The sequence below is a fragment of the Mixophyes fleayi genome, chromosome 2 (assembly GCF_038048845.1).
Source record: "Mixophyes fleayi isolate aMixFle1 chromosome 2, aMixFle1.hap1, whole genome shotgun sequence".
NCBI lineage: Eukaryota > Metazoa > Chordata > Amphibia > Anura > Limnodynastidae > Mixophyes > Mixophyes fleayi.
This window is the reverse complement of record NC_134403.1, coordinates 66,722,856-66,735,171: the sequence shown is the minus strand read 5'-3', so window position 1 is coordinate 66,735,171 and position 12,316 is coordinate 66,722,856. Positions and strand designations below refer to the sequence as shown.

Below are 12,316 nucleotides of genomic sequence, written 5' to 3'. Positions count from 1 at the left end.
CGCTACTCTCTCTGGAGCTGGATAGATCAAAAGCAGCAGCTAGAAATAAAAGCCGCCTGCTGATTGGAAGAGCACCTTCTTTAGCTGCAGGTCAGAAAATCAATGGAAGTCAATAGTACACAATTATTTCAAAGATTTTAGGAATCTATAATAGTTACACAAACAAGGAATAAGATTAAGGGCTAGATTTACTAAGCTGCGGGTTTGAATAAGTGGGGTTGTTGCCTATAGCAACCAATCAGATTCTAGCTTTCATTTATTAGTACCTTCTACAAAATGATAGCTAGAATCTGATTGGTTGCTATAGGCAACATCCCCACTTTTTCAAACCCGTATCTTAGTAAATCTAGCCCTAAGTCTTACAAACAACCTCAATTAGTGACATTTTTTTTGTAACCCCTCAAAGTCTTGGTCCCTTCAAGTCTTCCTACATTACTCCCTTCTCATGCTAAATGAGTACTCCCTTTCATGCTAAATGAGTAACATTAACTTCTAAATGTCTGAAAATCTAATTACTGAAATAAAGCATAGTCTAAAGCTTAAAATTATTACATGGTAATAAGAGTTCTAATACAGTTACTAGAAGTGTTTCTCCTCAGTCTTTGCTTCTTTCAACAGTAATGTATCTATAGTCATGTTCAATCACTGCTTCCAAGAACCAGTTATAACAGTAAAAACAAAAAAACAGCTGTAAATGGAAACAGCAGCTCCTTCAGGCGGCTATAATGAGACATTGTACAGAGTTAAAATAAAAACAGAGCATTTACCAGCTATGCTCTTTTTGATGGATCTGCCGGGGTCCCTAATGGGTCTAACCGTCCCACACCACAATCCACTCTCCTCTTCCCACGCGGCCTGTTTGAAACAAAGTGAAGTCATTGTCAATGCTCTCCCCTAAGTACCCCAATTCCAGTAAGCAGGAAGTTAATGTGGGAGGGTCAGCAGGTAGCGGAGGAATAGGAGAATGGAGTGTGACCTGGCACTGTTAGACACATCGTGGACTATGGAAGATCCAGCTAACAGAGCATAGCAGGTAGTTAAGAAATTGTTTTTTTTTTTATTTTGGCTCTTCTTACTGCACCCAAAATGACATTATTCATTTTTTTGTACCTGTCACACAGGTAAGTCAGTATTGAGCTAAACCAATATTAATTAGAATGTAGTCTATAAACCAATATTCATTAGAATGTAGCCTATCACTTCATTATGGGGGTTATTGATGTCAGAGGCACTTTAGTGTATTGGTAGCTTTGTAAATTACGGTGAGGTTAGTGAATGGATAGGCTGCATTATCACAAATATTGTTTTTTTAAAGATGTGTCAGCCAGCAATTGTGAATCTCTTATTTGAATGGTCAGAAAGAGCCCCATAATATATTTAACGAAATCTAATTAATAATAGAAGTATGCTATACTGGACTGGTTATAGATTATTAATTTCATCTTCTCAGAACACATACTTGCAACCTAATTTTGCTAATTTGGGGATTAGAAGTGGTTAAATATGACACCTCTCCATACTGCCAGCCATGTGCCTTCCGGTAAATCTTCCCAGATGTCCAGGATTCTCTAGTACTGGTGGTAATGTCCTGAGTGAAGAGAGAAATGCTGAACACAGTGGTGATAGGAAGCCCTGATGAAATCCACAAGCTACAACACATATTCTATCTCAGGAGCAGTTATGGATCTTTTTGCGTGGCATCCCTGGCAAATTCTTTTATGTTTCAGAAGTCGGTCTGTCCTCGAGAAAGCCTAAAAAAAAAAAGACAGGCCATAAGGAAAATGAGCAAACATGAAAACCATCCGCCCAGCCTAACAAGAATAAATGCAACCGATTGCAACTGTTCTCATTTCAATCAAAGACAGAAATAGAGTCTAAAAATAAGAAGCAATCTCCGGCCCGTAAATGCTTATGAATATAATTTATCGGTAATAGGTCTACATGGTAAGCATTGCATTAGGCTGGGTACACACTACAGAATTTTCTGACCAATGTGTTGTCTACAGCGATTGTACCAACGACTGGGAAGAAAAAAAAATCCAGATCAGTATGCCGATTCCATGTGTACACACTATATATGTTATTAAAGATTTACCCTCAGATCTGTGCTCTTCACCTGTCTTAAACATCGGCTGAAAAGATCACGACTCTGTAAACTCTACGTAGATCCATACATACTGCAGGATTGGAACGAGATTTATAGTTCTGCTGAACAATCAAATCAAACGACAAACGGTACTTTGGAACAACGATTGTTCATTGTTTAAGTATATAGACTAATACAATATTGGCCCAAAAGGCCACTTATTGCTCGATTGACCCAATTGTCAGCTGGAAAAACCTGTAGTGTGTACCTAGCCTTAGACATGTGAAGGGGCACTATGTTTTATCTGTAATCATATTTTTTTTCTATTATAAGGAAGAGGTACAGGAAATATTTCTGGTTACTGATAATCTAAATAGGGTGGGGTGGGAGTTAAGATGCAAAACACAGTAAGAACCTCGTTTACTAGAGATATATTCGTATGCTCCCAGCCAAAGCAGGACTAGAGTAGAAATGTTTGGGAACATGTTGCAGGAGCAGGGTTCTCCTCCCACTGCACAGAGACTAGTATAGACTACTAGCAGGAATAGTAAGACTTCTCCTGTGCTGCTCTCCACTTATGGAATTCTCTACCACGCCCAATCAGGCTCTCTCACAGCCTTCAAATCTTTAGACGTTCTATGAAAATCAATCTCTTTTTTTAGAGCTTACCTTGTCCCTGATGATACTAATACACCCTTACCACTGTCCCAATCTTCACTCTAAGCCACACTCGCTCCTCTTGTTTCACCCGTGCCCTCTTCCACCTAGAATGTAAGCTCTTTAATGAGCAGTGGCCTCCATACCCTTTGTTTTCATGTCTGCGTTTATTTTGTTTGCTTTGAATGCCCATGTTTTATGTGTCCTGTTATGTGTACTGTACGGTGCTGTGGAGCACTGTGACGTCTTACAAATCTACAATAGTAGTAGTATAGGAGCCACAGTTCTGTGATTGACCCTTATATTAAATACCTCTGCAAGAAAGAAGGATCTAATGCAATGTCTGATATAACATAGTCTATTGGTGGTTGTCTAAATCAGGACCTGGCTATCTTTTCAGACAGTACGATGAAACCCCACTTTCCTACAGCAAGAGTGAGATAAAGTACCACAAAAACGATCTTTTCTATGGTGTCCAACCTTTTCCCTTATAGCCAAGAAGATTATACTAAAGAAGCTATAGCATAATTCCACCAACGCAGCTAAAGAGACATTTTACACTTCATACTTCAGCTACTTACTCCTTTAACCTGACCATCAGTTGACAACCCACCCCTTGACCTCAATTCAGTCAAAGAGATTACTAACAAACGTGACTGCAGTTTAAACTGCAGCTACCTGTATTGGCTGCCACACAGCAGCTGCAGCGAGACATATTTGCAGGGTGTGAAAGGGGCAAAATAACTGGAGCGGCTGCTCCAGGTATTTGTCAGATAGCGAGGGAAGAAGGTGGTGAGTGCTACTATTTCTCTATATACTGCCCACAGAAAATAGCTTTTTATTTTAAGTGAAAAAGCACTATGATCTTGATCTTGTCTAAATCAGTAGAATAAACTGCAGAAGCCAACACTAGTTTACTATACAAATCAAACCTTTTAAACTGCTTTCTATAGTACACAACTATTTATTTTTTTATTTGATAATGGTCTGAAACAGGCATTTCTTACAATGTACTAAGTATTTATTTTCCATCACTAAGAATTTTGCAATGAAGCAATTACAAACACTGAAACGGCTAGGAGGGGACTGGAAGAGAACAGAACTTGGGACACTACTCACCTGCTGACATTGCTCACACTGATAAGGTTTCTCCCCACTGTGGACTCGTTTGTGTCTTTCCAGATGATACTTCTGGATGAACTTCATGTCACACATGTCACACTCGTAAGGTCGCTCTCCTACGACATAACAGGCAGCCAGACTAAGGATCTATACATCGAACACAATCAATAATAGTCATTATCTGCAGCATAGTGTGACCATGTCTTACCTGTGTTAGGGAGTATGGCTCTCTCAATACGGAAAGTTGGGGTGTATGAAGGTAAAAGTGTCGGAGACCTAAAATATATATATATTTCATGGTGAGTTTGCAGGAAAACACCCCAATGATACTTTCCCCAGTATGTCAAGTGCCAGTTTCCCTATGTCATGGGGGCTAGAGATTCTAAATATATATATTTTTTGGGGGGAGAAGGGGGGGAGGTATGCAAAACACACAGCATAGTCACTTGGGAGGGTTTATCACCAAACCTGTAAACAGGGCTCAACATTTTTTAAAATAATAATTGGCAGCAAAGGGTTAAAGATCTATTACACATAGGCCTAGATGTGAGCACACAATTTCTTTTAAAATACAGAACTTTTCAAAGTATACTGACATCACTTTATTCGACAGCACAAGTACAGGAAAATATCACAGGAATAAAGTGTTTGGTAGCAGGATCTGAATCGCTTCATTATAGGTAATTGTACCTTGTTGCTCTGTTATGCTTTAATGAAAAGGTAAGGTCTTTTATACACCTATATCATTTATATATAAATGATGACCTGCAAGGCATGAGATATGATTTGTGCTCCTATTGCTTCTGCATTTTCGCTTTTAATCACCTACTTGAATTCAAGTTTGGGATGGTTGAATCATAGACTTGCCAGAGTTTACATTATGCCTTTTGCATTTCATACTACATGTGAACTGTGAATGTTTATTTGGGCATTTTGGAACAAAGATGACCAGATATCTGCTCTATAGCATAATATTCACAGGAAAAGGCTAAAAGGTTTGTTTTGTTTGTTTGTTTTTAAAAAAAAAGGTGTTATTGAAAGTGAAGTGTTAACAGTAAACGGAGACTTCGTGTCTGCAGAGTGATCTGCAGATTAATGTTTACATTCTCATACAGTAAAAGCCAATGATACAATCTAACAAATGACATTCTTATTTGAGAGCATCATTTCATGACGAGATGGTAAGGTGTATTATCTGAAACGCATAGCAGGTATGCAAGTTCAATAATGTATGCTTTCCTTAAGTTTTGGTATTTACTTGAAAAGTATGATTTGCTTATAAGTACTTAAACAATAAAACATTGATAGTGGTCATAAACAAGGTATGTATGGTCCAGAGTAATAAGTCCTCCCTTTCTTCGTTACTCTGTCAGTCGTTTCCAAATCCAGCCCTCAATTCCTCCTAACAATCATCCATCAGAAATCTTCCTTCATCCAGAAAACGAGCAGCTTTCGGTTGGATGCATTAACCTTCAAATCCAATAACTATTCCCCCATCCCTTCTGTATAAACAAAATCGACTGGCTCAGCTTGCAAACGCCAAAATACAGGACTTGTCCAGATGATTGTCTACAGTGTTCTAATAGTCTGACAAATTATTTTACCCAAGCAAAAATGACTTCAATTACTTGCAACAAAGGCTTGAAAAATGTATTTCTTCAATTCTGAGCTGACCGATAGAACCTTTCACATGTTGACTGCTAATCAGTTGTTCAAAGTCCAGTAGTTAAAATGTGTAATACCATCATTATCTTGTTACAAGAATATGTCTTGAACCCTCCAGTCCAGTTTCCTTGGGCTAGATGATGCTTGTTAAGCACACTCCTCCTGATGTGGTCAGACAGATGTGACCATATCCAGTTTATCTGTGCTGCCTAAATTAACAGGTTTGGTTTTTGATTAAGTCTGCCCCCAAAGACTCCGGAAGTCTACCATCAATGGCCCATCTAAGAGCAGTTACTACGGACACTAGAATCCCAATTATAAACAGACACTCACCATGGTTTGTTGTGTGGTGTCAGAATGTTTTTTTGTCAGCTGTCCTTCCTTCTGGCAGGATAAGGTTCCTGTAGATGAGGATGTAAACTGGACTGGGACACTGGTATATAGGATACTTCCCAAATATACAGAAAAATAAAAATTGTGAAGTCCAAGAGAAACACTAGAACTTCGGGGAATCAATTTAGGACAGTTGATGAAACCAAAAGGAAAAGCTGCACAGAAGCATTGCCTGGCACACAAGCGGGCACAAGTCTAGAAAGCAAGAGGTTGGTAAAGTATGGCAAAATGTAACGTGTCAAATGATCTGGTCTCGAGCATCCGAATGTCCTGCATTATAGAACATATTTCCACAGACTTTTGTAGTTTTGAAAAGGTAAGGACAGATGTTTCCATGGCTACCATTTTTTAAACACTACCAAGGGTTGTGCTCGCAGTAGCTCAAACACTTTTACATGTGTGGATTTGGTGTGGGGTTCGTTAGTGTGTAACTTGATTCTTAATCATCTATTCAGAATCAGCCTTTAACCTTAAATTACTTTTTCTTTTTAAATAAAAGGTTAAAAATACAAATACAAGTAATGGGTGCCCACACATATCCCACCATTTGGAGGTTATATATTATGTATAAGACCCCCTACCGAAAATTATATTAGATACATGCCAAATCAGTTGTCACTATATAAAGTAATCTAGATTTTGCCATTTCTTGTCCTTCACATAGCACAGAGGTAAATCACAGTACTGCCTTCATATTTCTACAGCTTGCTTATTTGACCTAAAAAAACAAACAAAAACACTTATTTTTTGTGCCCATTAATGATTGAATGGTAAAAGTGAGGTTTTACATGGCTGTTGCAAAGAACAGGTGCAGTACTTGATGGCTTATGTCCCATCTCAGTTTTCAATCATTAGTGTCTCCTCTGCACATGTTAAAGCAGCACACAACCCGCATCTTTCCATACGTTAGAATTCCATGACCTAGTTTATTTTGAATTCTCCACTGCTGTTTTGTTAAACATATGTAAACTTTAATTATTTCCTTCACATTCTATTCTTACAGCTATGTAGCTTCCCAACAAAAACAAGAAAAATCTGATCTAGGACAACATAGCATGGCTGTCATGCACTTATAGTAACATGATCAGTCCTGACCCTGTGTGTAAATCCACTGATCAACAAACTATAAAGAACATTTAAACAAGGTCATGGTTCTGAACCGTCCCAAAATGAAGATGCAATACCTTCACACAGTTGTATAAAAATGTCAGCATTCTGTAAAATGATATTAGAGGCAGAATTCTAGACAGATTTAAAAGGAGTCTTTTTAACCAACCCTTTAGCCAAGCAAACGCCTGTGTATTCCTTCAGTGTATCATTAACCCCTGGGGGAATCAGATCAGAATAATATGTGCATCTGATACCATACAGAAGACGTGTTACCAGATGCAGCAGACTGAACCTGCGGCAACACTTCAGTTATCGCAGATATTTTATATAGATCAGTAAACAGAAGGTGTTGATATAAACCGGCTTTACTTGTTCTTTGAAGCCAATAAGACTTCTCATAATTCTTCAATGATCTCTAAACACAAACTAATCTATGCACTGCAGAGCCGATATTGCAGCCTGTACTGATCATTGTTATTTACTTATTATGTGTGCCATACTTTCTTACAAATTGTGGACATACTAATAGTATAACTTCATTTAACATCTTTCAAGCAGGTCATTCATGTTATAGTTCAATAACTGTGTTTCAAAGGTTACTTAAATAGATCTTAAAAAAACGCAGCTGAAACAGTGAATATGTATCAAAAATCACAAGTTTATTTAAATATTCTACACACACTGGCAATAGGAAAGGGGGAAAAAAAAGTACAACAGACTGTACAGCGATATAAAACTACACTGATTAAGGGGAAAAATGTTCCTGCTACTGTAATGTTACAAAAAAAAAAATATTAAAAAGGTAAAAAATAAAGTTTAGTAAAAAAAAAAAATCTAGACTCTAATTTAAAACTAGGCAGTCTAACAGCGGAGCAATAGTTTTCAAAGGTTCTGCTAAAATGTAACAATGGAATTGACTAAACAATGAGTAAACAAAGAGCGCAGTTAGGCGAGTGACAACTTGTTAACATTAAGGGCTCCTTCACACTTAACAGCATTTGTGTGCTTCTGACATGTTAATAAACACATTAACGATAGGACAAAGGATTAATGTTGCCTTTCCCACCATTGCATTCTAAAATGTTACCGGGCATTTGAAATGTTACAAAGCAGCATGACCTATTTCACGTGCTGCCAGTGCAATGGATTGTACCAAAGCGCAGCAACAAAGTTTTCTCATTATTCCAGCAATTTGTGTGAATGAGCCCTAGAGCTGGAAAGAAACCCCATTTCACTGGAAAATCTCTTTACAACGGGTTAAAACAAAATACCTTTTCAAAATAATGAACCGGGCATAAAAACCTCTTTACATAAATAACAGATTTAGTAATAATGACTTATTATACAGTACAATGGACACTGTAATTAACCAGCAGCTCCAAGACTTCATTTATCCTTCAAGATTAAATTAGTCCACACATAGTGTCATTTGTAGACTTATAAATCTAAGGTCATTTCTATATTCCTGTATGCAATGTGTATAGGCCTATATAGGGTGACCATCATGGTTATCAAGTCAGTCACCCATCATAGGTTGTACTGTAAATCCGATGGCTGCTCTATAACCAGACTAGAGAAACTACAAGGCAGCTGATATTAGGTCTCGCAAGGAGGGAACTCACTACCCCTAGACTCACATCTGTGCCTTCTTCACCACCCTCGTCTGTTACTTCTCCTCCTGTGTGTATTTTGTATGATTTGTGAATGCCCAGGCTGCAGTTTGGTGGCGCCTTACAAAAAAAATGATACGTAATGCAATTACTTCACCCGCTGTCTGCTATTTATGTATAACCGAGGCAAAATTTAATTTTAAAATGATCAACAAGCACGAGGGGCTCAAGATGTTCACCAGTTATATTAATCACATGAATTTGGCTTTAACAGTTAATTCTATAAAAATTAGAACTCCCAGACAAATGTTAAATATGACTGGATGTACCTGTATATAACTAAAAATTCACTAACGTTGTTTATTTTCATAAACCACAATACTGGGGGCTGTTTGAAAAGAGTATTCATATAATACTTGTAGGATTTATTTTCTTTTCAGTAGTAAAAGACCTAGAAAATCAATACTCTTTATGCTTGGTCTGGCTTCATTATGAAACATACCAATTAAATGACTTATTTACTCTTCATGATACATGACGGGCAAACCTTTTTTGAATAAATAAAAAAAATATTTTTTCTATCCAGATTTTACATAGTGAATCAATAATTATTTAATAGCAATATAAAATATATCTAATTTATGGGCTTTTTAATTTCAGGAGGACAAGCAATAAAGATCAGCCAGAATTGTGGACTATTTTTCAGTTAACCAGATACAGTCAGGTCCATAAATATTGGGACATCGACACAATTCTCATATTTTGGGCTCTATACACCCCCACAATGGATTTGAAATGAAACTAACAAGATGTGCTTTAACTGCAGACTTTCAGCTTTAATTTGAGAGAATTAACATCCAAATCAGGTGAACGGTGTATACAACGGTTTCTATATGTACCTCCCACTTTTTAAGGGACCAAAAGTAATGGGACAAACTAAACAATCCTGCATCAAACTTTCACTTTTTAATACTTTGTTGCAAATCCTTTGCAGTCAATTACAGCCTGAAGTCTGGAAGGCATAGACATCACCAGACACTGGGTTTCATCTCTGGTGATGCTCTGTCAGGCCTCTACTGCAAATGTCTTCAGTTCCTGCTTGTTCTTGGGGCATTTTCCCTTCAGTTTTGTCTTCATCAATTGATGCTCAATCGGATTCAGGTCTGGTGATTGACTTGGTCATTGCATAACATTCCACTTGTTAGCCTTAAAAAACTCTTTGGTTGCTTTTGCAGTATACTTCTGGTTATTGTCCATCTGCACTGTGAAGCGCCATCCAATGAGTTCTGAAGCATTTGACTGAATATGAGCAGATAATATTGACCAAAACAGTTCAGAATTCATCCTGCTGCTTTTGTCTGCAGTAACATCATCAATAAATACAAGGGAACCAGTTCCATTGGCAGCTATACATGCCCACGCCATGACACTACCACCACCATGCTTCACTGATGAGGTGGTATGTTTTGGATCATGAGCAGTTCCTTTCCTTCTCCATACTCTTCTCTTCCCATCACTCTAGTACAAGTTGATCTTTGTCTCATCTGCCCATAGGATGTTGTTCCAGAACTGTAATGGCTTTTTTAGATGTTGTTTGCTAATCTCTAATCTGGTCTTCCTGTTTTTGTGGCTCACAAATGGTTTACATCTTGGGGTGAACCCTCTACATTCACTCTTGTGAAGTCTTCTATTGATTGTTGAATTTGACACATATACACCTACCTTCTGGAGAGTGTTCTTGATTTGGCCAACTGTTGTGAAGGGGTTTTTCTTCACCAGGGAAAAAATTCTTCTGTCATCCACCACAGTTGTTTTCCGTGGTCTTCCGGGTCTTTTGGTGTTGCTGAGCTCTCCGGTGCGTTCTTTCTTTTTAAGAATGTTCCAAACATTTGATTTGGCCACACCTAATGTTTTTGCTATCTCTCTGATGGGTTTGTTTTGATTTTTCAGCCTAATGATGGCTTGCTTCACTGATAGTGACAGCTCTTTGGATCTCATATTGAGAGTCGACAGCAACAGATTACATATGCAAATGTCACACCTAGAATCAACTCCAGACCTTTTACCTGCTTAATTAAAGATGAAATAATGAGGGAATAGCCCACACGTCCATGAAATAGCTTTTGAGTCGATTGTCCCATTACTTTTAGTCCCTTAAAAAGTGTAAGACACCTATAGAAACCGTTGTAATTCCTACACCGTTCACCTGATTTGGATGTAAATACCCTCAAATTAAAGCTAAAAGTCTGCAGTTAAAGCACATCTTGTTAGTTTCATTTCAAATCCATTGTGGTGGTGTATAGAGCCCAAAATATGAGAATTGTGTTGATGTCCCAATATTTATGGACTTGACTGTAGAAAGATTGAAGAATGAAAATGAAGGAGAGCGAGATCAGTATTGTTCACATCTATTGATCCAACCCACTAAAATCAGATAAAATACACATGTAAAAATGGATCATACTGAAGGACATTTACTAACATTGTTCAAAGGTGCAAATCTGCAGCAAAAGCCTAGAAATCAATCCAATTTCTTATGGCAGGTGGCTGTGGTTTTAGTGTAAATTTGCACACTGGAGCACCTTTTACAAATATGTAGGCATTATAGTGCATTGCTTTTCCTATTCAAGGTATACAAAAGCATGATAAAGGTAGACATTTCCGCCCTGCTACAGTGGCATCATTGAATCAAAATGCCTGAGCTTAAGTTTTTTCTAAATGTTATTAGCTTATACAGAAGCCAACAAAAATACAACATAATATTCAGTTGGAGGATTAACAAAACCACATAGATGTGAACAAGCCCCCAGAGAGCTACTCAAGTTTCCTTTGCCGTTTAAATTTAATCTGTCTATGCTGACTAGTTTTGTACCAAACACCTGGAGTAACAGGATGCCACGATCACCAAAGATTCAGATAAGATAAGATTCAGTAAGTAAAAATCACTTGATTGATACAGAGGTTCTTAGGCATGGCTACAGTATGTCATGAATATACTGAGAACAAAAAGTAATACCTCCCCTTTCACATGTTATTGGTCTGCTTAATTGCATGACACACAAACTTTTTTAAAAAAAAACAAATAAAAAAAACATGAAATGTACACTTCAAACACAAAGTAGGATAAGGCCCAGTATAACAAGCATATATTAGCTTGATGTCAGTGAGATTTTGGTTTTTATAATGTTATGAATACTTGGCCCCTTAAAAAGACACAAACCCATTATGAAATGCTCCTACTACAAAATAAAATAAGGAAAGTATTAACTATATAAAAACAAGGTGATCTGTGACTTTAAATATAAAATCTAAAAATTGTAATAAAAATGTTACACAGTGAAACTGTTCTGATACAATGGCACAACAGGGCTAATTGTTCCCAAAACCTAGGATTAAAGTAAACAGACAGAAAATGTTGTAGATTACTTTTTTGATTAGAAAAAATAGGGGGACTCTCATTGCTAGGACACTATTAATGCAAAAATTTTCAATGATTTCTTCCTACAGCCTGTGCCCAAACATATACTGATCAGCCACAACATTAAACCACAAAACATCAAAACCTGTGAAGGTGTCCTATGGTATCTGGTATGTTAACAGCAGATGCTTTAGGTCCTTTAAATTGCTTGGTGAGGCCTCCATGGTTCTGACTTTTTCCAGCACATCCCACATA

The 12,316-nt window shown here is 37.4% G+C and overlaps 1 protein-coding gene across 2 annotated transcripts in view; it reads right to left on the bottom strand.

Moving 5' to 3' along the window:
* Positions 1-265: 265 nt before the first annotated feature.
* The window catches only part of ZNF740 (zinc finger protein 740), a 32,061-nt gene continuing 20,010 nt past the window's right edge, over positions 266-12,316 (bottom strand). For both annotated transcript variants that reach the window (XM_075199162.1, XM_075199163.1), the window contains exons 8-10: positions 4,074-4,141; positions 3,863-3,981; positions 266-1,751 (exon numbers count right to left, since the gene is read on the bottom strand). In XM_075199162.1, the coding sequence (XP_075055263.1) occupies positions 1,650-1,751; positions 3,863-3,981; positions 4,074-4,141 (289 nt within the window). In that variant the 3' untranslated portion in view covers positions 266-1,649. The remainder of the gene's footprint in view (positions 1,752-3,862; positions 3,982-4,073; positions 4,142-12,316) is intronic.